Here is an 11,050-nt window from a genome sequence, read left to right as displayed (position 1 = left end):
CACAGCAGAGATACCTTAAAGAAAAATATCCAGAGACAAAGTAAGATAAAATAAGTTTTGCCCTGACACTCTGTTCGTTTCTTGTCTATGTTGTCTTGTGTCAGCACGTGGCTTTGTTGATTGTTTTTCTCAGCCATGTGCTTCTCTAGCCCCTTCTCCTTGTTTCCTCTTTACCATACCTTCTTGTTAGCCTTGTTGGTCTAATTGTGCCCCTTGCCCTAATGTCTTTGCTGGTTCATGGTCATTTTCACCCCTTCTATCACTGTCTCTTTCACTGTCTGTGGATGTGGCTGAGGGTGTGTTCTTGTCTCCCTGGTTGGTCTTGTGCCCTTGTCTTGTCTAGTACTTTGTAGTTCCATGTTCTTGTCTTGCTCCTTGTTTTTGCATTTTGTCTGTTTTTGCTTTTTTTTTTATTTACCCCACTGCCTGTTTTGGAGTAATTGTTACTGTAGCGCTTTATCCTGTCTTGTTTCTTTGTGTAAGAGGTCCTGACCTGTGACCATTTTTTTATACTCTCTGAATCCGGATATTTTGTTTAAAACACTATGAATTTACCTCACCATACAGTAAATAACATTCTGAATAATGGACAAAACAAGGGTATATACTTAAGAGCAATTAATGCCAAAGATACATGAATTAAAGAGGAATTTCATCACAACACATTACTCGTAATTCAAGAGGTCAGTGTGCTGCTAAAAATACATAATCTGAGATGGGCACAGTCTGTTTAAAAACACTTTCATGTCATGTTTTTTTCTTTTTAGTTTCTCCCCTCAGAAGAAATTGCGCTTATCCAACCCATCAGTTGCTTTGAGGTTATTTCACCAGGAAGGCCAGATGTCACCGTTATACTATGAATAAAAAATTAAACCTTTTAGTTGAATTTTTTTATCTTTTTTTAAATATATATATATATATAGAGAGAGAGAGAGAGAGAGAGAGAGAGGTAATACCTGGATACTGTAAAACATTGCTGTCCATTGAGTCAACTCATCCTCATTCTCACAGCAGAGATACCTTAAAGAAAAATATCCAGAGACAAAGTAAGATAAAATAAGTTTTGCCCTGACACTCTGTTCGTTTCTTGTCTATGTTGTCTTGTGTCAGCACATGGCCTAGTTGATTGTTTTTCTCAGCCATGTGCCTCTTTAGCCCCTCCTCCTAGTTTCCTCATTACCACACCCTCTTGTTAGCCCTCATTGAGTCCTTGTTAGTGTAATTGCTCTCACCTGTTCCTCATGTGTTTTCCTCCCTATTTATAGTGCCCCTTGCCCTATTGTTTTTGCTGGTTTGTGGTCATTTTCACCCCTTCTATCACTGTCTTTCACTGTCTGTGGATGACAGCGTGTTCTTGTCTCCTTGGTTCGTATTGTGCCCTTGTCTTGTCTAGTACTTTGTAGTTCCATGTTCTTGTCTTGCTCCTTGTTTTTGCATTTTGTCTGTTTTTGCTTTTTTTTTTATTTACCCCACTGCCTGTTTTGGAGTAATTGTTACTGTAGCGCTTTATCCTGTCTTGTTTCTTTGTGTAAGAGGTCCTGACCTGTGCCTGTGAGTCCTGCCACTGGTTCTCCCTGCCTGGTACTTGGTCCGAGTCGGTGTTCAACAACTATCTGAGTTCAGGTCTATGGTACCTTGCTTGGCCCTCTCTATCTGCCTGGTCTTGCCTCTCCTGCTGCTGCTATTGTAATCTGCCAGTTGCTGTCCGAGACTGTTCCAGTGGTCTTCCCTAGCTGTTTCTTTGTTTAGTGTGTTCCTGATGTTGTATCACCTGTGCACCTCACTACCCTCTCGTATCAGTCTGTTTTGTCAATAAATCCTCATCACTCAATCTGCTAATGGGTCCTCCTTCCAGATCCCTGACCAAGATGGGCAGCGACATGGATGGGAGGTAGAATTTCAATTGATGGGAGTTAAATGTTCAAGAATAGTATAACCAACTAGTAAAATATTTTAATTTGCAATAACGTGTGTGTGTATATAGGCAGAGGTAGCATGAATGAGTCTTTGGCTCTTCTAAAAATAGACAAGAAGAGCTTATCTAGTGCAAACTACAAAGTCATTGTCAATGACAACAAGTCAGTACACTCTTACTGAGAATAAAAACATTGTTACAAGGCTGTGGGACAATTGGGCTATAATTATTATTATTTAGGGGTGCTTTCTTGGCCCTCTCTATCTGCCTGGTCTTGCCTCTCCTGCTGCTGCTATTGTAATCTGCCAGTTGCTGTCCGAGACTGTTCCAGTGGTCTTCCCTAGCTGTTTCTTTGTTTAGTGTGTTCCTGATGTTGTATCACCTGTGCACCTCACTACCCTCTCGTATCAGTCTGTTTTGTCAATAAATCCTCATCACTCAATCTGCTAATGGGTCCTCCTTCCAGATCCCTGACCAAGATGGGCAGCGACATGGATGGGAGGTAGAATTTCAATTGATGGGAGTTAAATGTTCAAGAATAGTATAACCAACTAGTAAAATATTTTAATTTGCAATAACGTGTGTATATAGGCAGAGGTAGCATGAATGAGTCTTTGGCTCTTCTAAAAATAGACAAGAAGAGCTTATCTAGTGCAAACTACAAAGTCATTGTCAATGACAACAAGTCGGTACACTCTTACTGAGAATAAAAACATTGTTACAAGGCTGTGGGACAATTGGGCTATAATTATTATTTAGGGGTGCTTTTTAGGAAAAAAGATTGTGGTATATTGCTTGCCATGTCTGCTAAATATTTGTGACTGTATTGTGTAACTGAATGTTCAATGTTGAGGGAAACTGTTTTACTTCATTTGTAATTCGCTTTGGCTCAAAGCGTCTGCTAAATGATTAAATTAACATACCATTAAATATTTTAGAATTTGCTATCGATATATGAATGCCCAAGGTGGTTACAGCTCTATGGACCCTTTTGACAGACTGTTTCAACTGTCGTCAGCACCATAAATCCTGCAACGTTTTCATTTTTTGAAGTTACGTAAATTTATAACATAACACTTTGTACTGCATTACCTTTGCATCAAGTTACACAAAAATAGTCAACACCGCTGTGAGGGTGGTACTAATGCAGAGGCTGTAGGAGTGATGGTGAATTTGACATTCTTTCTTCTGATTGCCATTATCAATCTCTATTTTGTCCTCTTTTTGAAAGTCATGAAGTCTCAGACTAAGCCTACAGTTTCGGTTCTCAGGTGCCGCTGCCCCACTGCTCTGCACATTTTGTATGTCGGTCTCATCTAACCCACCGCATTTAGATCAGGTCGTCAAGAATGAGCTGTTTGAACGAAATGTCTACCTGGTAAGAGAGAAATGTGACCAAGACCGGAAATTGGAAACCACAACCTTACAGACTCACCACTGCTGCTTCTCATGAATCAGTATCAGTCCCCATCTGTAAATAAAATGAAAGACATTTTACACAAACTGTATCCTATAAATGTATGTTAAAGGTATAGGGATATTGCTTTAAAATATTGAAACAAGGATGCAAATTCATGAGGGGTATAAAATAATTTTATATTTATACATTTGAGAAAAAAACATTTGCTGAATTCAAAATAGCATATTCTACTTTTTGATACATCTTCATATGGCACAAATAGTAAGTGTCGTATGCAAGTATACTTTTCTGAATTCAACAAAATGGTCAATTTTCAGTTATGCCATTGTCACAAGTTTGGCTGCTGCTGTGGTCAGAAGTGCAACGGTCTTGCCCATTCTTAATGTATTTGCATCCCGGTTTATGAGTGATCGTAAGCTGTAGATAGAAGTAGTGTTAAGGTGCTCTCGGTTTATTACGGTGTGGGTGGATGCATTTTGCTCCGGCAACCATGATAGAGCTTGAGCTCTTTGACAGGATATTCCCTCTCACACGGAGAACTCTGAAAGAGCAGAAGCCTTTTAAAAGTTAATATGCTTATTCAGTGCATGATTATACACTAGCTGCCCATGTTCACACACACACACATACACACCTGCAGTTCCTTGTGCAGTCTGAACGTGGTGCCAGAAAGCTCACAGTGACGACTGTGGAAAGTTTTGCTACTTTCACTTTTAACCTCACAAGCACGTAATGGCCCAGTTTTACACAGATTCCCTATATTCTCTGCACACACGAAAAGCAAACAACTACTGCATTGTTGTTAAAACAACAAGCAATGTAAAAGCAGTAGGCTATTAAATAGGATTTATTGTAATTGTTTTTCACTTAATTGTTGGAGGTTCTTTATTGCACCATATTATGTATGCTAAAGTAAAAGTCAAAAGCTTGGACACATTTAATTTAAGTCAAAAATGTTTCTTGTGACTTTAATAACCTATTTTGAGCCAAATGTGTATGGTTAAATGTTTGTGATTAGTTTTGTAGACATTGTGCCATTATTCCTTAACTAAATTAAAATGTATACTAAAAAAAGCATTCCAGAAGCTACAATAACAGAATTGATTTAAGATTTCTGACATATAAACATTGTAAATTAGCATTTAAATGTATGTTTTATATGTATACTTTAAGATAGTTTTGGAATGTCTTAATTTCCAAATTATCTGAAATCTGAAATCTGCAGTGTTTCATACTTTTTTCACCATTCTCATCAATTATGGTGACTGAATTGATTTTCAAAGACACTATGCATTGGTGTTTGTGTGATGAAACATACCCAGGTACCTCCTGATGCTGATAATATAGTGATTCCTCTTGATCAGCAGGTGAGAGTGACAGCTAAGTGAAAAATAGATTGGCAGCACTCTTTCCTGGTATTGCAGAGTTCTCTCTATTATAAAATAAACCATAAAACAATAAATACATAACTGAATTTCTTAGTCACAGAAACCATATCCAGAGTCACGTTCAATAGATAAGGTCTCATATTCAGAAAACCAATTCGCACTGCACTGACAGCCTCCTGAGTACATTATGTCACTTCTCAGACATTCCATGATCCGAGAAACGCAGATTCAACTTTTTCGGTGAAAACAAGCACCAACCAACAGCAACAGATGCCAACGAGGATACCACACTGCTCCAACAAAACTTGACGACTGTGTTTATTGCCATTTGTCTGAATTTGTCTATACTGGGCATTTTGAACATGAGACCGTTTTTGTACTACAGAATAGTTAGTTGTTGTTTAATTTGTACTAACTGTAATAACTATGTACTAAGTTAAAATGCACTTCGGACCATGATGGACCATAATGTAGGAATTAAAACCTTTGTCATAGTTCATTATTGTACTGTACCAAAAGCAGACAATTGGTTGTTGGCCAGTTTCATGCCAAAGCTTGTGTTTTCTGTGGAATTTTGTTTAGATCGATCTGCATTTCAAATTGGTAGCTATTGCCTCTTAACATAGAACTAAAGCAGCTCCAAGGAAAATCACCTAAAAAAATCAGGAAAGGCTTTTATCTTAATTCTTATTTGCATGTATTATTATTCAGTGCCACTTCCAGAATAGGCTGAAATCTTACCCATGTCCTCTTTCTCTAGAACTTCATAGCAGCTCCAGAACTCTTCATTGGCCTGCTGAATTCCTTTAAGCTCCAAAACCACAGAAACCAACGTGACTACTGTCATATCTGCTGTGACCTAACACATAGTACACGCAAAGACAAAAATGTACCTACAAACATCTTATTCTAACATTTGTGGAAGAAGTATACAAATAATGTACTTAAATTTAAGTCTGTGTTAAGATTAAAATATGCACCTGAACAAGCACCTCCGCACCCTCAGCTATCTTCTCCAGGTAAACGGCACAAATGGTGCTGGATGGAGTTCGACTCAAGGGCCTCTGAAATATAATAAAGTCAGCCATTAATGTAAAATACCAGCAAAACAAAACAATTCAAATAATGTCAAATAATACATCAACAACCTTTCAGTGTTACTGTACTATCCTGAGAAGTTATTTAATTCATTATGGCAAAACAGCATTTAAAAAAAAAGAAGCTCTTAACATAATATTGTAAATGCCCATGTCCTGTGAACTCTGACCTGGGACTTGTGTTTATTCAGGATGACTGACGTCATGTTTAGCTGCCTCTGAAGGTCAGACTCTGAGACCTGCAAAAGAAGCTTCATCTCAGTCATCATTTTTATCAACAGTTTATCAGCGGCTATATGTCAGCATGAATCAAATTGCAATATACCTTTAATGTTGCACTATGTAAATTAAGGCCCTCTAGAGATAAAAAAAAGTTATCTTCATGAGACTTGGGGAAGAAGACTCATCCCTGCTCCTTACCATGAATGAATGTGGGTTGAGGCACCAGTGTACACATGAATACAGGGCATCTTATCAGAATGGATGGACAAATAAATAATGTGTTTATTGTTTGTTTGTTTTTGCAACCGATGATTCCCCATGAACTGTTTTGAATGATCCATGGCTAGTTTTTCTCATTCATTTTGACAATGCTACTGTAGCTTCTTTTCTCTGAGTAGGGATTTGACGCGACATGCACAGTTCAATGAAGTGTGTATGCAATTATTTACCACAAAATCAGTCCCGACTGCTCTAAAATTGACATAATTGTTATTGATTTATCAAAATGCCCAAACACACTTTGATAAACCTATAATAATGATATATATTATTTCACATTAAGACATGGTTTGGAAGAAGGAATTTATCTTTAAAGGTTTAGCTAATGATCAGATTTAAAGGTTGTACTGACTCACATTAAAAATGCTGCAGTAGTTTTCGATCAGCTCCTCCACCACCTGAGATCCTGTGACATCTGTTCCATCCGCGTGAAAAAGCGTTGGACCGAATACGATACCAAGGTTTCGTATAGTCATCTGATTCTCATCAGACAGGTGTTGAACACTGACAAAGCAAACATTTCGAGTCAAGTTTTTGGATGTACTACTAGCAATAACTACATACTCCCCCTTATGATCAATTCAAATCAACAGAGTACCAGAAATATTCAAAACCACTTTTTAAAGTAGGTAAAAAGTTCCCGTCTATTTTTAGTGTTGCTTCATCGGAAAAGAAAATTACTGTTTTATACTGGTTTGTGTAGTACTTTTTAGCTTTTAGACAGCTGAGCAAGCCACATGACTTATAACATACCAAACCAGGTGGTGTATGAGTGCTTTGAGTGTTTCTCTGTTAACATCTGGGAGGTTTGAAAGGAGAATCTGGTATCTATTTATCTTCTCAGTTTTGTCCTCTAGACCTGCAGAGAGTTAAAAAAAAAAAGTACTTAGTGTTCAACTACTCCCACTTTCCAAGCGGTATTAAATGTCTCATCTCACATTACTCCAATTTTTATTCACCTGCAGCTCTAAGCCAGCTGTTGTTGTTTTCTTGTCCATTAAACACTCCACCTTTGACCTCCCTGAGAAATCGTTTTAGCATGTTAGCCACGTCATCCACAGAATAGTCCAACTCAAGCAGTGTTATGCTTCGTGCATCATTTTGAAACCTCTCCAGCATTTTGGTCACATGAGAATTAACGCCACTCTTCCGGTAGATTCCTGATGACATCAGTCCTAGAGTACAACAGACTCAATGAGCCAATCAGCTGCCTGACCAGTAAATGAAATGCCTTAATCACCATAATCAGTTACCACATAACATAAAAAAACACTCAGAATACCTTAGAACAGGGGTGTCCAAACTCGGTCCTGGAGGGCCGGTGTCCTGCAGAGTTTAGCTCCAACTTGCCTCAACACACCTGCCTTCAAGTTTCTAGTATGCCTAGTAAGAGCTTGATTAGCTGGTTCAGGTGTGTTTAATTGGGGTTGGAGCTAAACTCTTCAGGCCACCGGCCCTCCAGGACCAAGTTTGGGCACCCCTGCCTTAGAACATTCTGGCAATAACACTGTAGTGACTCTTTTTTTCAGATTTTAAATTTCGACAACAGAATGTTTGTGTTTTCTTATGTAATGGGAATGTGTGTTTGTATACCGTAACGTGTTACATGGTCCAGGCAGCGATCAATAGTCACTGGGACACCCAGATCAGTGAGTTGCTGTTGTGATAGTGGCTGATCTCCGGCACCGGATCTCTGCTGAATGAAGGTCTGCCAGCCCACAAAATGAGGCCTGCGGTCAGCTAGCAAATGTAGAGGCCCACCTCTCCACACAAGTAGCATGGAGCCAGCACTGTCAGAGAGATCTACGTACACATACGAGTACATTTATACAGACACCCACATTTTCATACTGTCTCTCTATCACTACTTGTTGTGTGTGAGCTGTAACTCACTGAGTGTGAGTAGCTTGCGCAGGTCAATTATTTGTACATTGTCTTCCAGTAACACCTGGAGTTTGAAGCCGCTCAGGAAAAACCAACCAATGCCATGGTTGCCCTCGGTGCAGCGCAGGCGACCCAGACGATCACAGGTTCCACACACATCAAACAGTGCAGGAGGCAGCACAGCCTAAATCGAGGGAAGAGAAGGAAGGAAGTAGATCAGTTTATTTGTCTCCAACTCCAATATAGTAAATAAATATCGCTCCAGCTTTACAGAATAATGCAAGGAAGGAGAGATTAATATTTACAAATAAAAAACAAAAACTTTATTTTTAATGTTTTTGAAACGAGTCTCTTATGCTCACAAATTTGATTAGAAAATACAGTAAAACAGTAATATTACAAATTATTATAGTGTAGTCAAAGACTATACAATACCTTAAAAGGACTTTGGTATAGTATTGTAGTATAGTAATATTATAATATATTATTAGGGCTGGGTTTTGACACAAATTTCATGATTCGATTCGATTCGATTATTTTGTATATATATCAGGTACATTACATGCCAAATTTTCTCAAGGGAAAAAAAATCTCAACTAATGCTGCAAAATATACATGAAAGTCAGTTGGTACAACATTGCTATAATATTGAAGGTTAAAATTAATGTTTTTACAATAATAAAGTTACAGTTATATTAATATTTCTACTTCAATTCGTTTTTTTTTTTATATAAACATGGCTGTCATAAAAACTTGATGGATTTATTCAAACATAAATTAAACATTGAAGGACAGTAAAAAATTATAATGAATAAGTTATATGGTGCATATATTAAGCAAAATGCCCCTCTCTACAGTTTATTTTTCTATCTGACTAATGAGTTTATGGTCACCGTATATATGTTTTTATATATGAGGTAAATGTGACATTATGTGATATATTGTTTAGAAACCATTATATTGACATCTTTGCTCGGCTGAAACACAGATTGAGCGATTACATGAGACGGGATATGGACTGTAAAGTTGTACTCTTTCTTTTAACTTACCTTCGGATGTTTAGTCATGTTTATTTTCTGCTGAAACTGGTATTAATGTGGAGGAGACGATCAGTTCACGTGCGCTACGTGCTGCCGCGTCTGTTGAACTGAGGTGCTACAGCGATCTGTCACTCCACATTAAACAGCGCCAAAACGGCATTTATTGTTGAATACTGCAATACAATGGACAGAATTTGAAATCTGACACTTTGTTTCATATAAAACGTACCAAAGCACAATGCTTATTGCGATTTATTGGATGGGAAGTACCCTTCAATGTTCCGTCCTTTAAATGAAAGCAGGCTGAACTAATCGATTCTTGGGATTTAGGAATCGACATCGTTCCATAAAAATGACAATCGATTAATATCGAGATATAGATATTTTTTACCCAGCCCTATATATTATTATAGCAAAACTTTCCCATTTCTATTGTAATAGATTTGAAAATGTTATTTATTTCTGAAATAGCTAAACGGATACCTTAGTACCCCCTTGTGGTCCAGTTTTAAAACATAATCTAAAGCACTTGTTTGTAATTTAAGTGAGCTAAAAAAAAATAATACATAAATAAAAAAGGTTGATCACCATGGCAATAGCCTGGATCCAGTTCTTGACCATGCTGCCATCATCACTTCCAAACAGGTAGACTCTTCCCTCCTCAGAGTACAGTTCAAATGTGTGTTCATAGCTGCCAGCCAATTAGAGAGGACATGGTAAATATGGCATTAACAGAATTAACATGGTAAAAATAAACTCACTTAGGATTGAAGTTCAGGGATCATTACCCATGTTTCCCTGGGCTGTTGACAGACAGGCAGATGATTTCACTGGTCTTCATGCCACCACACTTGTGGTGACTCTGTTCACTCTTAAAGTAGCTAAACATTCCATCACTAAGACGACACCAACGCTGAGAGAAATCTACAATATTCACCACAATAAGGTTCATACACATACAGACACAAGGCACCCCAACACAACATATGTTTATGGTTGCTCATTTATTTGTAATTGAAAAACACTTTAATTTGCAATGAAATATTGTAGATTAATGTGCAAACGAAAGCCTAAAAAGCCTATAGCATGACATTTTACAATTTCCAAAAACAGTTTAAATGGTCACATAATTTAAATGTAATTAAAGTTCAAAAGTTCAAACAAATTTGAAATTGTGTTTATTTTACAACTATAACGTTTTATAATTTTATATCTATAATTATAAAAATATTTCTTCCACATTTATTTTGGTGCTATCGGTTAAAAGAAAAACTATTTTAGAAATATTAATTATATACTGTAAAAATATTTTGTTGTATGTATATCTGTGTATATTCGATATACAGTGCACAGCATAAATGAATACACCCCCTCTGATTAAATATAAAAGATGCATTTTCTTAATGATCACTAATATAATTCATAGAAAGATGGCAAAATTTTTAATGTATTAAACATATTCTTAATAAAAACAGAGAAATACATGCCATTAATATCTGTAAAATAAGAAACTTAGCCAATTTTTGTTTAAATGAAGGATTGCAGAATTGAGTACAACCTAGATTTAATTCAACCAAGTGTAATATTCTAGTACTTAATATGTCCTCCATAACTCCAAGTACACTGCTCTGACACTTCTTGGCACTGAGTGTAAAAGTTCATGACAAATTTTCACATCTGTGCTGTTTAACTCCTGGAGGACGACCTCCTTAAATGCTCTGGTCTTTAATGGGAAGTGTTGCTCAGCTCGTCTCTACAGAATCTCTCACAGCAGCTCAAGAGTGTTAAGATTGAGTGAAATACAT

General features: G+C 37.2%; 1 protein-coding gene across 2 annotated transcripts in view; it reads right to left on the bottom strand.

Moving 5' to 3' along the window:
* Positions 1-515: 515 nt before the first annotated feature.
* arap1a (ArfGAP with RhoGAP domain, ankyrin repeat and PH domain 1a) overlaps positions 516-11,050 on the bottom strand; it is a 25,069-nt gene continuing 14,534 nt past the window's right edge. For both annotated transcript variants that reach the window (XM_016291710.1, XM_016291709.1), the window contains 16 exons: positions 10,034-10,169; positions 9,834-9,936; positions 8,215-8,389; positions 7,915-8,124; positions 7,281-7,496; positions 7,075-7,180; positions 6,678-6,825; positions 5,991-6,059; positions 5,704-5,787; positions 5,465-5,582; positions 4,654-4,767; positions 3,970-4,100; positions 3,794-3,876; positions 3,351-3,386; positions 957-1,020; positions 516-854 (listed from right to left, as the gene is read on the bottom strand). In XM_016291710.1, the coding sequence (XP_016147196.1) occupies positions 825-854; positions 957-1,020; positions 3,351-3,386; positions 3,794-3,876; positions 3,970-4,100; positions 4,654-4,767; positions 5,465-5,582; positions 5,704-5,787; positions 5,991-6,059; positions 6,678-6,825; positions 7,075-7,180; positions 7,281-7,496; positions 7,915-8,124; positions 8,215-8,389; positions 9,834-9,936; positions 10,034-10,169 (1,823 nt within the window). In that variant the 3' untranslated portion in view covers positions 516-824. The remainder of the gene's footprint in view (positions 855-956; positions 1,021-3,350; positions 3,387-3,793; positions 3,877-3,969; positions 4,101-4,653; positions 4,768-5,464; positions 5,583-5,703; positions 5,788-5,990; positions 6,060-6,677; positions 6,826-7,074; positions 7,181-7,280; positions 7,497-7,914; positions 8,125-8,214; positions 8,390-9,833; positions 9,937-10,033; positions 10,170-11,050) is intronic.

This window comes from Sinocyclocheilus grahami, unplaced genomic scaffold (assembly GCF_001515645.1).
Source record: "Sinocyclocheilus grahami isolate Dianchi unplaced genomic scaffold, SAMN03320097.WGS_v1.1 scaffold275.1, whole genome shotgun sequence".
Classification (NCBI taxonomy): Eukaryota; Metazoa; Chordata; class Actinopteri; order Cypriniformes; family Cyprinidae; genus Sinocyclocheilus; species Sinocyclocheilus grahami.
The sequence above is the reverse complement of the archived record's forward strand: the minus strand, read 5'-3'. Positions and strand labels throughout refer to the sequence as shown.